This window comes from Sitophilus oryzae, unplaced genomic scaffold (genome assembly GCF_002938485.1).
Source record: "Sitophilus oryzae breed Bouriz unplaced genomic scaffold, Soryzae_2.0 scaffold_937_pilon_pilon, whole genome shotgun sequence".
NCBI classification, from domain to species: domain Eukaryota; kingdom Metazoa; phylum Arthropoda; class Insecta; order Coleoptera; family Curculionidae; genus Sitophilus; species Sitophilus oryzae.
The window spans coordinates 549,268-564,475 of NW_022147569.1; the positions used below are offsets into that span (position 1 = coordinate 549,268).

General features: G+C 32.8%; 1 protein-coding gene across 1 annotated transcript in view; it reads left to right on the top strand.

Moving 5' to 3' along the window:
* The window catches only part of LOC115890887 (serine/threonine-protein phosphatase rdgC), a 494,608-nt gene that overhangs the window by 431,267 nt on the left and 48,133 nt on the right, over window positions 1–15,208 (top strand). The window contains exons 8-9 of the mRNA XM_030911238.1: window positions 1,592–1,758; window positions 1,836–1,872. Coding sequence (XP_030767098.1) covers window positions 1,592–1,758; window positions 1,836–1,872 — 204 coding nt within the window. The remainder of the gene's footprint in view (window positions 1–1,591; window positions 1,759–1,835; window positions 1,873–15,208) is intronic.

Here is a 15,208-nt window from a genome sequence, read left to right on the forward strand (position 1 = left end):
ATCAGTACATGTATATTATTTCGTATATTTTTCATTTTATTGATTTTATGGAAAGCACTGTCCATTAAAATGTTGTATCCTAGATTATAGGACTACACATATATACATATAAGACCTGCATCAGACCAATAATGACATATGGCATAGAAATCCGAGAGGAAACAAATAAGACCAAAAGCATGTTGAGTCGTTGAAATGAAGAACTTAAGAACCATAATGGGGAAGACTAGAAGAGACAGAATTAGAAACACAAATATCAGACAACAATGTGGAATACAGGACGTAGTTAGATGGGGTAGGCAAAGAGAAAGGCAATGGTTCGCACACGTAAAACGCATGGAAGAAAACAGGCTACCACGCATAGCCCTTGAAGGGAAGAGACATTCCATGGGTAAGAGACAGCAGGGAAGACCTCCAAAAAGATGGAAAGACAGTTGGCACTCCATCTCCCAAGAACTCCTACAGAGGCAACCTTAAAATTAACAGATCGCAAATTCGAGATCTCAAATAAGTAAAAGAAGCAGAAGAAGACACACGAATGAGATACATACATATATGTTACGATTAAGGACCGATATTCGGTTAATATCGACATTACCCGGTTAATCTCGAAAATTACACAAAACAAAACCAAACCCAAACGTTAACCTGTTAATGTCGACATTAACCGGAGATCGGACTTTAAATCGTAATCTTTAAACCGTAACATATAACTAGTTTTAAACAATTTTTTTGAGAAATAACTAAATTAACAATTTTCCTTTAACTTCGGGCGTTATTCAATTAACTTGGCACTTTTTATTGATACTTTTATCATAAAAAAATAAAGAGGTAAAAATACCGAAAAGTCCGGTTATTACGAGGCGCCGAACCACTGACGACTGGAGTGTCCGATTTGGCGCCGTGTCTGAATTTCAAAAGTTCTACTGTATTGACATGTTTCTGAAACTACAGGAAACATTTTCAAGCTTCATTTTTCTAGGCGTATTTAAGTTTTTAAAACCAAATATCGTACCTACTGAAGTTTTTCTATTTACTAAATTTTGTGTTGCAATAATGCACACACAAAATACAGAGTGAACTAGATCTAAAGGCAATAAATTGTTTAATTTAAATGGAACAACCTGTATATTTTACTAGAATTAGATGCACAATTGAATTATTGTATATGAAATCGTATTATACATAGAAAATGCATTTTCTTATAATTTAGTCGTCAAAAAACGGTTTAATTATTCGTAAAAGAGGACCAATTAATATGATCTCAGTATTCGAACCACATTACTGTTTGCTAATATTCTACTGTCTGTTTGCGTTGATTGATAATTGCTCAAAATACGAAGAAAACTGGATTTTGTAAGTATATTAGACAGTGTGTTAAAAAGTTAATAAATTAATAATAAATACATAAATAATACACCTTGTAAATTTTATCTCATTTTTTGACGAATGCTTATTTATAACAACAGAGACGAATATTGAATATTTACATGTAAACCGTCACCTAAAAATAACCATCTATGAACCTTATTCCAGTATTATCTTATTAAAATATTCGTTTTAGACGAACTAATCGTATTACTTTTTCCAGAACGGTCTTCCTTCCGCCGAGAATCCTTATATATTTAATGGAGATTTCGTCGATAGAGGCAAGCGAGGCCTAGAGGTTATTTTAATATTGCTGCTATGCTTTATCGCATTTCCGGGCGGGATATACCTGAATCGAGGCAACCACGAGGACCACATCATGAACCAAAGGTAGACACGCTCGTATCACGACTAAATGATTGATGTTATTCTCTATTTTTTATAGGTATAATTTCTTATGTTTTTAGATACGGCTTCATTCGAGAAGTCCAGTCCAAATATAGGGTAAGTTTAGTTTAAAAGAATATTGTATTTCTGGATTGTATCATTCTCCGGACAATAGATATATATATTTTTTTTGGAAAATTGTTTCTTGGGATTATGGTCCGTAGTAAAATGTTTTTTTTTTAAGTCAATCACATTCTCATACTCACCGTTTCGATCTTTATCAAAACCTTTTTATTAGAACCTTGGACGTCACAAAAACAAAATTATAAATTTACATTTTAACACAGTAAAAGTCACATTAGTACATCTATTTAATATCAAACACACATATAGAGTGTCATCAGTCTATATGTTTGGTTTGGTTTTGGTAACGTTTTCTGACGTCCAAGGTTATAATAAAAAGGTTTTGATAAAGATCGAATAAAGATCGAAACGTAAGGCTATGGTAAGTAATTCCTATGATAATGTGTTCGACTTAAAAAAACATTTTATTACGGACCATAATCCCAAGAACCAATTTTCAAAAAAAAAGAATATTATATATACATACACAAATTTTGAATGAGTCGTCCATCTGAACGAGTATTAAAATGAATCGTGAGACTCGATTCGCGGCTTAGAATACGGTTCGTTCAATTGAATCGTAGTCAGTACAGATCCAAAACATTGTTGAATGTCGCGTCGTAAAAAAGAGTCGTAGGAATTGAATCGGACACAATGCGGCTCGTTCATTTCTAGGGCTCGTTCGTTCAAAGAATCTCGAGAATTGATTCATTGCACACAATACGGCTCGTTTTAAAAATAAATGTTAGAAATACCGGGTGGCGCACCTTATTCACCTCGGTTGATTATACGAAAACGCAAAGATATAGAAACTAGTGATGGGATAACTCGAGCGAAAATTCGCGTGGTTTGATATTGCTTTAATGGAAAGTTTCGAACAGTTGGCTACATTGCTGTGATCAGACGTTTCAAGGTCAACCACTTAAAACACAACAAATTGTTTATTATTATTTATATTCTTAGGGTTTTTTCGAGATATTTTTTTAGGTTTTTAGGGATATTTTGGAGATTTTTCATGGGAGCGTTTTAGATTTTAGGGAGATAAATTTTTGAGAGTTGGGAACACTGCTTGGCGCTTGGCGTTAACGAGTACTTACAACATGCGACGGACAAAAAATCGTATTTTTAAATACGAGCGATATTTTGCTCGAGTGATTACTCGGTTATTGCAATCGCTTGATACTCGAGTACTCGATTATTGAAATTAATCGGTTTTTCCCATCACTAATAGAAACAAAATATTTTACGGGTAAATGTGGAAAGGTATAATGTGCATAAGGAAGTAAGGAATATGCATAATTTAAAATTATTTTGAAATGTACAGGGTATGTCAGAAATAAGATCCACTCGAAAGTTATATTTTTTCTTATGGAACACCCGGTATTTTATGTCATATTTGGATCCTTGGACACAAAATAAGGCATTTATTATAAGGGTTAAATATGTTAAGCTTTGGTTTTTATTTATTTAAAGATATTTAAATGCATGCTATAATAATAAAGATTGTCCACACCCTGTACATTACTTTTCAGAACTAATTCTTGTGCTGACTTTTAAGCCAAAGAAATAAACTTTACTGAAAAATTGTATTGCTTTGTTTAATGTATGCAGGGGTATCAAAAACTGCTGGTCTATATTTTAAATATTTATTTTACATAAAAACTTCGTTATTTCAAATGTAATACCCTGTATATTTTAAAATAAATCGAAGCAGATTCAAATGCTCTTTCAAACTATATAAGGGCTTCCTATAACTATCTAGCTCAGATTTGGAATAAAGAACAATTGTTCAATAAAATGGCAACCAAGAGGACTAGGGTCGTCATGGCAAGTTTCTAATGACAGTTAGCAGCTATTTTCAAAATCGAAATGAGAAAGATGCATATATTTTATTTTTCGCCAGAAACTGTTCAATTTATTAGAATAAATATGTGTAAATGCAAAAAAAACCTTTTTCTTGAAAGCAGTACCACAATTTTATAAAACGGGCCATTAAAATACTATGGATAACGCAAACGATGCCTCGCGAATTGAAACGATACTCTATTGGTCTGACGTCACCCGCCGTTCTCGTCGATGCGCGATGGCCAGCAGCAGCCAGACGTGTTCCGTTTCTGTACGTATTTAGGTGGCGTACTAAGACATTTTTGTTGCTTTTAGCGTTGATTGAAGGAGCTTTTTATGCTTTTTTGTGCAGTTATTATTTGTATGTGTTGTGTGTTCTGAGAATTTTTTAAGTAATGGCAGATTCCGGGTTTGTAAAAGCATAATCAGATAACTTGCCAAAAGTCGATGCTTTTATGTTGGCTGCTTTTATAAATACAAATTCCCAATTTATTGGTGCTGAATTACGAGGAAAAAAAAGGGAGATATATAACATTTATTCTTTGTAAGTACTGAGGCATATTTAAGTATAAGTAGGTACCTACTGTTACGAACTTTTATATAGTTATAAATTAATGTTATAAAGTTATTTTTCAGATCAGGTAGGGAGATAATGCTGTAGGTTATATAGAAGTGAAAAGAGACAAAAATATTTGTTTGAAAAATAACTCCAAGGCATAGCGCGAAAAAGATTTTTTTTTATATATTGACACCCCCTTACCCTTGTTATTTTTAAAGATTGTTTTTTTACGAAATTATAGGAAATAAATTGTTTATCAGTAATGAAAATATTATACAAGGTGTCCCATAAGCAAACGCCAAAATTAAGTTACTTTTTTAAGTGAAACACCCTATATATTTTTGGATTCTTCGTAAATTACTAGATATTCTAGATATATTTCATGTATAATATCCTATACCTATCTTCAAATGTTTACGAAATATTGACAGTTGAAAAGCGAAAAATACCTACAATTTTCTGCACCGCCTTTTTTGACACACCCTGTATAACTAGAATTAATTTTAAAAGAGAGTATATGAAAAACCATGCAACTTTTTTATTTAATGTTTTCTTCTAAAACTTGCAGTTAAGGCTGTATGTGGGTGTCAAAATATAATGAATAACCCTGTACATTCAAATTTCATATACCTATGTAAGACAATATACATAAATATATGAACTTACATCAAAATGATCTTCACAACAATAAATCGTAAAAATATTTAATAAATATAAAAATTATAATTTAACGTTTTTCTTTTCATCTCTTCTCATGGCCTTGGACCATCTTTTTTCTGTTTTCGCTCAACCATTACTATTTATAAATATCACTAATTACTAATTATGTATTAATTAACACAAATAACTAAAATTTTGACTCGGATTCAACAGCGTTTAAAAGCAAACTGTGTAAAATAAACACGCGTCTGGCTCCACTCAACCAGAAGAACGGCGGGTGACGTCACAGCGACAAGGCGCGGTAGAGAGCGTTTGCCCGGCCATTTAAATTAACAATATTTAATTATTTTATATTAGAGGCATTTCTTAACCGATATCAACGAGTTTTTTTGTTCAATTTGTAATTATATGAACTATTTTTTAAAACAATTATTTAAAAACATGCATTTTCCTCATTAGTTTATGGACTTATTTAAATTTATACCAGTTTACTTTTATTTAATTTACCTACAATAGTTTAATAAATAATATTTATTAAACATCGTATATTATTCTATGAAGAAAAACGAAGAAGTAGTTCTTTGATTTATTTTACGATGACTTGTAGATATATGGATATTCTATAAAAGAGCCATTTAAGGTAAATTCATTTTCTTCACTTCCAACGACAGGTTTCTGCCTAATAGGTTTTTTATAAACCATACTACCCGCTCTGCGAAATAGGACAAGTCGTTTTTCAAAGGAGCTCTTATCAGGAAGATTCCTATTTGGATATCTTTGAACATAAGCAATTTTCTTCACAAAATAAAATTTTATTTTATTTGATTTAAATTTCAATTAAATTTAGTAAACTGTTATAAATCTAAATAATGTCCATAAACTAATGTCGATTTTGAAAATAGTTACCTACTAATTGTCACTAGAAAATTGCCATGGCGACACCAGCCATCCTGATCGTCATTTTATTTAAAAATCGCTTTTTATTCAAAATCTGAGTCAGATAGGTGTAGGAAACTATAATATAATTTAAAAGAGCATTTGAATCTGCTTCGATTTATTTAAAAACTACAGGGTGTTGCATTTGAAATAACGAAGTTTTTATAAAAAATAAATCCTTAATTTAAATAAGTCTTATTTTTATAATTATTTATATATAATTAAAATATATTTTTATAAAAAAAATTTAAAAAAAATCCTTTAAATTTTTGGCACCCTTTTATAAATTTAAGGAGGCAATAACATTTTTCAGCAAAGTTTATTTCTCTACGGGAGATAGCGGCCTGCGTGCAATGGTAGTGCTTAGTACCACCGAGGCGCAACTATCGACAGTAAAAGGATGGTAAAAGGCTTTTTTTCAGGCAAGCCAAATTATAAAATAAAAAACAAATTTCTTGCAGTATAGGTATATAATAAAATTATTATATAAGGATTCTTGCCACTTAACTGCTGATATAGAAATTTAATGCTATCTCCCGTTCGGGACTTAATATCTAACCGATACTTTCCGACAAGTCGGAATTAACTATCTCTGCGCTGTGATTGTCATTTTGTGGATCTGCCCAAGCTCACCTGATGATGGAGTAGGGCTCCGAAACCGGTAGTGAGAGCAGGTTGATCCACATTATGACAAACATAGCATAGAATTAAATTTCTATATCAGCAGTTAAGTGGCAAGAATCCTTATATAAAATATTTTATTTCTACATCTTTCCGTTTTCGTGTAATCGACCGAGGCGAAATAGGTGCGTCAGCGTGTATACAAAATACACAACTTTAATTTTACTTTTAATGAAAGGACATTTTTGTAATGAAAACAATTTGGAAAACAATATGTTCGAAAATAAAACATACTGCCACAATATTATATTAGTTTTGAATTATTAAAAGCATAAATAAAAGCATCAACTTTTTTTAAATCTGAATGAAATATTTCCAATTGTTGGCAATATTAGGTATAGTTTGTCCAACGACATGATTCCTGACAGTAACAGTTGTGTCTGTCATTTTAATTCACAAACAAATTGTAATTTCTGTCATTTTTAGGATGTTGTCTGTCGAAATATTCTCTAGGTATCTGTACAGGGTGGGTCAAATTCGACGTTTTTAAATGGAAACACCTTTTTCTATAGGAGATAGACGAAAACTAATATTGGTGTCTGGAGTTCAATTTTCATCAAAAACATGATGGTGAAAACCGCACATTAATATCTGTTACCGTTTCGGAGTTACGGGGTGTTTTTCAAAAATGTGCATTTTTAACAAATCGCTGTAACTTTTTTACTATGGAACATTTTGTATTTCTATGAAAACATTTCCAAAGCGCCTTTTTACGTAGAATTTAATGGTTTAAATATATTTTTTTTTAATTAATAATTTAAGAGTTATCAACAGAAAAATTGATTTTTTATTTGGGACACCCTCTATATTTTTAATTAGTTGAAAAGAATTTAAAATTACCTTTCCAAAAATATAGCACACTTGATATTTTGTTATAATCCCCTTCGAAATACAGAATATTTAAAAGTTCGCCACTTTTAACTAGTAGGCTTTGGACCTCTTATTGATGATATGCCCTTAATGGAACTCGAAAATATATTTTTCCACCAGGACGACGCACCGCCTCTGAACGCTGAAGTTATCAGCAAATTTTTGCAGCCAATTTCAAGAATATTTGAATAGCTAACCAGATCCCAGCCGTCGGCCGTCGAGGCCGCCTGACTTAGTGCCCATGGATCTAATCCTATGGATATATTTTCGGAAGAATAAAGGTTCTTTATTCTTCCGTATAATCTAGACAAGAATTAGAAATACTTAGCAGTTATTAGAGGGTATCTTTCACCCCCACTGAGTTAATGAATTCCGCGAGAAATGTTCAAAAACTGTCACGTCTGTCCATGTCTGTCCATAACAGAAGACGGTTGATATGTCGAACACCTGTAGCAAAATTTCATGTCTTGGTTTGCTATTTATTTTTATTGTTATTAGATATAGTTTAAATGTGTTGATGTTGGTTAAATATATTTTAAATTGTTATACAATTCTGCATCTCTCATAGCAAATATTATTTTCGTTTTAATTGATGTTCACAGCTAGAATTTTTTTGCATTACAGCCGGTGCCGTTCAAAGCCTATTTATTTAAAGCGGGCGAATTTTTATATACTCTATATCTCAGAGAGGAATCGAGCAAAATATCAAGTGTGTTATATTTTTAGAAAGGTAATTTTAAATTATTTTCAATAAGTTAAAAATATACAGGGTGTCCCATATAAAAAATCAAATTTTCTGTTGATAATTCTTAAATTATTAATTTTAAAAAAATTATACTTAAACCATTAAATTCTACTTAAAAAGGTGCTTTGGAAATATTTTCATAAAAATACAAAATTTTCCATAGCAAAAAAATTGACAAAAATTGAGCTCCAGACACCGATATTAGTTTTTGTCTATCTCCTATAGAAAAGGGTGTTTCCATTTAAAAGCGTCGAATTTGACCCACCCTGTACATTGTGTTTACACAATGGAGGAATACACATATGATAATATATTTAAGTAAATGGGGTTTTTGAATTTCTTTGACAATAATTGTTCTATACCATATGTCATTTTCTAAAAAAAAAGGATCAACTTATCTTAAAACTCAATGAAATATTTCCATTTGTTGACAATATTAGGTATAACAAATTTTACTTGAATTTTTATTAGTTGAAGGTAGTGGCAAAATAAATGCTATCTAGGGTACCAATTCACCTTAACGCGGCCCTGCATTCTTTTGTGCCTACGTAAAGTAGTGGCAGCCTTCTGTGTAGCTTTTTTTCTGTCAGCAAACTAGCCTCTGATTACAATTTCAATAAAATCCGCATATTCTATAGACTATAAACAATTCTTAGACAATAAAAACCTTAAAATCTAATCTAATCTATTTAAAGCGGGAGTGATATACAATAAATTTATTGTTTTGAAAATGTGAGATTTTATAAATCGTATTTTGAAAGTTTCAAATGTGTTTCAAAAATTCAATAACGTGGCAGATTGTGCAATAGTTTCGTTGTCACCCGGTAAAAATACTAGGATAATGGATACTTTATATCAAAAACTACACGTGTGTAACAACTTAATATTGTTTGAAATAGTATACTCCACAAATGCTTTGAGAAAAGTTTTCCCATTGTGCACTAAAAGCAAACTCTAAGTAACTTTTTGTTATATCAGTACAAATTCTGAGCAAGCTCTAATTGAGATCAGCAAGTTTAATTTATATTTACTCAAAGGTGTGCTGTTGATTCATTCATGCTATAAGTTCTTGATAAAGTTCGGCATTATATTAGATATGTTGTATGTTTGACAAACGTAAAAAAAATATAATTAGTTTATTTTAATAAAAAGAATGGATAAGATATGATAAATAATAGGGAGGTTTAATTAATTCTAACGTAATTTTTTCTGACCTTTTTTAATTTTATATGCCAATTATACAGGGTATCCCATGCTGAGCGTGCATTAGAAGTTTCTAGAGAACCATAATATCTAGATCGGAGATTTTTTGTACAACATTGTTTTACAACGAGATCTATCGATAAAAAATATTTTCAATATGGCGGCACTTCCGGAAACACCGGAAGTTGATAGCAACTTTCTTATTTTAAATGGGTACCCCCATTTTTATTACATACTTAAATTCTGTGTAAAATTTTATGAATTTTGATATGAAACACTCTATACCTAACATTAACCGTTCTTGAGAAAAAAAACATTTAAAATTTTTGTATTAAAAAATTTCTATATTATTAATAGGTACTGTTGCTTAAGAGTTGAAAAAGTATATTTATAATAATATATCTTGTATTTTCGGTCTTTAGTGATATCTTATAGTTGATATTATTAATAATATACCGTATGATCGAAAAAAAAGGCGCAAAGTTGGCTTGGAAATGATGATCGATGACATACTGATTTTTGAACAAAGTTTCACAATATGACACGACCGGATCTATTGTTTTACATCACTTGACGTTTAAAGTCATAGGCTACTGGTTAAAACCAAGAAAAATATACGCTTTAAAACTAAATCTTAAATAACTTAAAAACGATTTATTTTAGGTATAGGACTATGAATAGGCAAAAAGTAACGAATTGAAAAACCTTTTCACTAGTGAAATAAAAAAAGTGGATTTCCATTTGAATAAAATGATTTATGATAATTTTTTAATCGCTTAATTCCATGGCAGCTGTGGCCATTGTTATATGACATTCGAACAATTTAATTTTTGAAATAGATAGCCACATGTCTTCTCTTTATGGCACAGTGACTGTGGTAATCACTAAATTTGACGTTTAGGCTATACACATTTTTTTAACAGACAGTTTTTTTCGTCCTAAAATGTTATTAACTCTTCGTTATGTTAACTTCTAATGCACGCTCAGCCTGGAACATCCTGTATTTCGGAAAAATAACAATTCTAATCGTATTCAATTTAAAAGAATAACTAGGTTGAATATTTAAATTCTCTGAGACATGTTTAAAAAAATATTATACCGCTTGTTGATAGTTAGAGGTTTATGGAGAACCTGTGATAAGATTTTTTTAAAAACTTATCAAGGGTGTTTTTTTAGAGGAAGAGGAAATCTTGTATAAGACGTAGTGTCAGATTCCTACTGACTAAAACCACCTCCCCTTCTCTACGACACATCACGCCGGTACCGTTTTCGCATTTCTTCGACGTGAGGACTGTCTACGTATTTCTACGTGCTTCTTCCCCTTTAGTTTTTATGATTCCTTTTATTACTCTATAGGTCAGAGTCCAATTTTTTTCTCCTCCTTTCAGGCTATTCGTCATAGTTTCTGCTGTAAAAGGAATGCTCATAGTAATATAGTACTGATGTCTTAACACAGACAATTTTGGACATTCGAACAAGGTATGTTGATCATTTATCTCGTTACATACAATGGTTTGTTGGTGATTTCGCCCGATTAAATAGATAACTTTTGAAACACCCATGGCCGGACAGGGCCTGGTATAATAATCTACTTCACCATATTATGGTCTCTTTACCCATTTTCTAATATTAGGAATTAAACTATACGTTCACCTTCCATACTTGCCGTTGACCCATTTTTCTTGCCATTTTATCCATAGTTTATTTCTAGCTTCAGTTTTCAAAGTTCTTTGGTAGGTTTCAACTCGTTCTTGAACCAAGATATGCATTGGGGGCAAAAAATGTACATGTACTGCCAAAATATCATTTTACTGCCAGGCGATTGCCAATAACTGCGAAGAAGTCTGCCTATTTTGCCATGTAATTATTATAGGCTGTCGTAAGACTGCCAATGACTAGAAAACATGACAGCTGCCAAGAAAATGTACAGTAATTCCAGTAGTGAGACACGACACCTCTCGATTGAGGGTATACCCGTTATAACGCCAACAGCTTTGGGTACAGAACCTTGGTCACAGAAATGGTTCTGTAAGCACTGGTTGACACGCTGTATAGGTATATATTTTCTGTCTATATTTATTATTTTCCATTATCTTGTACCATACAGGTGCAGCTTACAGAAGTTGGGAGTGAATTATTCCTACTAGAACCCTTCTCTTAGAAGCTCTTGGTCCAGCCGCATTTGTAAGCAGACGCGACAGTGCAGCTGATGTTTTGCTTGCATTGGTTACCGTTTTATCAATGTGTTCGCCATATTTCGTTTTGGTATCAAGCCAGACTCCTAAGTATCTAATGGTTTTGCTGAGTTTAATTTCTACATCTTCAAGGTTAAAATATATTTCTGATATTTTCCTTTTGGTTGTCAACAAAATTGCCTCTGTCTTTTGTGGGCTAACTGAAGTTTATTTTTTTCATCCAATTTAAGACTCTAATCAAACGTGTTAACAAGTCACAACGTAGTAAAAAGTGTTGGCAGTGTTCATCGGTGCCTCTTCAGTTTTTGAAACTACCACCATTGCCAGATCATCCGCAAATCTAATTATTTTGGTACCCTCAGCCATTTTTGTTTCAAGTAGGTCGTCGTATAAAATATTCCACAATATGGGACCCAGTACCGAGCCCTGTGGTACCTTACTATTAATCTCCACAATGTTAACCTAGTTATCTGCTTCTAGTATCAACTTCCTGTCGGATAGATATGATGCTATAAGCTGCATTAATCTGTTATCGATGCCTCTCTTTTTTAATCTATCCAGAATAATTTGCCAGGATGCGCTATTAAATACGTTTTTTACGTCTAGATTTATCACAGCACATAGTTTTGGTTGTTCGGTGCGTAGTCAGCTGCTTCTAAAGCCTTTTTTTTTAGCAATTCAGCAATTGCTCCAACCGTTTGTCTGCCTGTTCTAAAACAAAACTGATAGTTTGGGAACCCTCCTGTTCTGTCTAGTTCTTCATTTAGTTTGTTTAGTATCAAATGCTTATATAGTTTACCCTGTGTATCGAGAAGACTAATCAGAGGGTAGCCTGCTGGACTTCGAATTCTACTTTCACCTTTTTGAAGTAGGGTCAGGTTAGATTATTAACTGCTTCTTTCAGTATCTCAGCCGATATATTGCTCGGTCCAGGAATTTTTCCATTTCTAAGTTTCTTACAAGCCGCCAGTAGTTCAGCCTTATTAAAGCTTAGTGTTCTATCACAGATCGTTTTATTATTATCACTAATATCACAGTTTACGGTTTGGTTTCTATCACAGATGTTGTTATTACCGATATTGTTATTACAGATGTTGTTATCACAGATGTTATCACAGACTTTTAGGTATATCAGGAAGAAATAAGCTACTACCTCTTCCATATAATCAATATCCAAATTTGGTCTTGGTCGAAAGCCATATATCCATCTCATTGCTATTTTGTAACAATTCCCAAAAATATCTATGTCAAAATTTTCACATAGATTTTTCCAGCGTTTTTGTCTTGATCTTTTAATCGCTTAATTTCTAAGATCTTTTTTGGATTTTTTTTATATTCTTCCCAGAGTTCGCTAAATAATGATAGACTTTTGTGCGCTTGTTTGGATATGCTCTTCTCTTCCTAAGCACTGACTTCTAAGATTCGCAATCTCCTCATTCCACCAATATACCGGTTGCCCTCTTTTATTCTTTTTCTTCTTTGGCATTGTTCTATCACAGATTCTGGTTAGCAGTTCACTGAAACATTTGACGCTGGTACTTTCCGACTTCTGGTCAATTTTTCCTAATTCGTCTTTTACCTTTTCTTTATTTAGTCTATCAACTCAATTCTTTTTATTATAAAATCACTCAAATCACTGTTATCAAAAAATAAACGTATTCTTTATTATAAATACACACAGCGGATTTAAATTTTAAATGTAAGTAATTCCCTATCATAAAGTAACTAAAATAAAAGAGTGTTTGAAAGGTTATCTAATTTGGCCATAATGTTGCATAGTTCAGTTAGGGCTCCAAAGCGTCGCCACCTGCTACCTGTCACGTGTCATGACAAGATTGACAAGTGACATGACAGCAAATTATTTGTATTTTGCAATTGTTTACAATTTTGTTTTGAATTTTGGAAATTTGTTATTATTTTGTGTAGCATATACCGTCATGGAACCGTCATGGAACTTTATGTTTTGTGCTATGTGTTTTGCCGTCATCATGTAATAATTTTGTTCAGCCGATGATGTGATTTCAACACGATCCGGAAAAGGGTATCATGCAAAGCAAGTTCGATATGTACAGACATTGCCCATCTCTGAACTCCGTGAACGTAAAACGAAATGACTATAAATTCGCGCCTTCATTTCACAGTGTTGAACATTTGCTACCCAACTGAACTTCAACTGCTGAGTTTATAAATCCAACTTAAAGGTGAATTAATTTTTGATGATGTCTTATTTAAATCTTAATGTGTTATAATGGCATAGATTGCAAACCCTCCGATCTTATATGCTTTGTTAGTGGCGTTGTTCAATACGTTTTATAATACTATAGGTTAATCGAGGGGTAAACCGCTGGTGTATTTTGGTTTACAAGATGTTGGTATTTTTGGCATTTTCGTGGTATTCTTGGTATTAGTACGAAATTATTTGGCATTATTTTGGCATTAGTGTACAGAAATTCATCAGCGGTTTACCCCTCGAGGTTAATTCAGCATATATGTTTTATATTATCAAATTTAATTTAGCATTTAACTGTAAGCATTTGAAAAGTGTACAATAGTTTATACTTTTCAAATATTCCGTTTTTAAAAATAAATTTTCATTATATTTTTTGCAGTTTTGATTTCGTAATATTTTTAAAAATACATAAAATTTTATAATCACATTTAAACTGCCCGCTTTTTTTGTGGTAGGTAATGCCTATTTTACCGATTTAGATACCTATTTTAGCGATTTTTTAGAATTTTTTTAGAATTTAGAATGAGTGGGAGGGGGGTTAATCACTTCGACCTTACAGATCCATTGTGTCCCCCTTTCTTGAATCATAACTCATCATACAGTCCCAGGGCTTTGACAAAAGCCAGTATCCGGGACGGTTTTATAGAGGGTAGTTCTCCATCTCCAATATCAGTCGTACCAAAATTCATGGCACGAATGGTTGTCGTCTCGGCGCACTCAGTGATGAGGTGTACTGGTGTTTCCCCATCTTCCCCACAGAATCTGCATTCGCCGTTTCTTCTTAGTTTCAATCTACTGAGGTGTTCGTTGAGGAGACAGTGTCCTGTTAAAAACCCCGTGACAATCCGAAGATTGTTCTTACTCAGACCCAGGAAGATCTGTGATTTTTCTTCATCATAAGCCCTCAGAAACTTCTTCGAGTGTCTTAGACCATTGGAAAATTTCCATTCCAGGTTGCGGATGGAATCTTCCAAGTTCTTGAGTTCCGCCTTGAGTTGGTTACCACTTGGAAAGCAGAACGGTTCTGGTTCAGTTAGTGGAGTGTTCGCTGCTTTCCTAGCTAGATTATTTGCTTTTTCATTGCCTTCTATCCCTTGGTGAGCAGGCACCCAGTGTAGGAGGACTTTGTTTTCTTTGCCTAATTTATTCAGCTTCTCTATGCATTCTTTGACCAATTTCGAATTGATTGATACTGAGTTGATCGCCTTTAACGCTGCTTGACTATCGCCAAGATGGCTATTTCTTGTTTCCGATAGTTCCTATCTAAGATAAGTTGTACGCATCTCTCGATAGCGTAGATTTCTGCCTGTAGGATACTAGGGTAAGTGCCCATTGGTTCGGAGTAATTAGCTCTCGGCCCAAACACTCCGATCCCTGTTCCCGTATTGGTTTTGGAAGCATCAGTA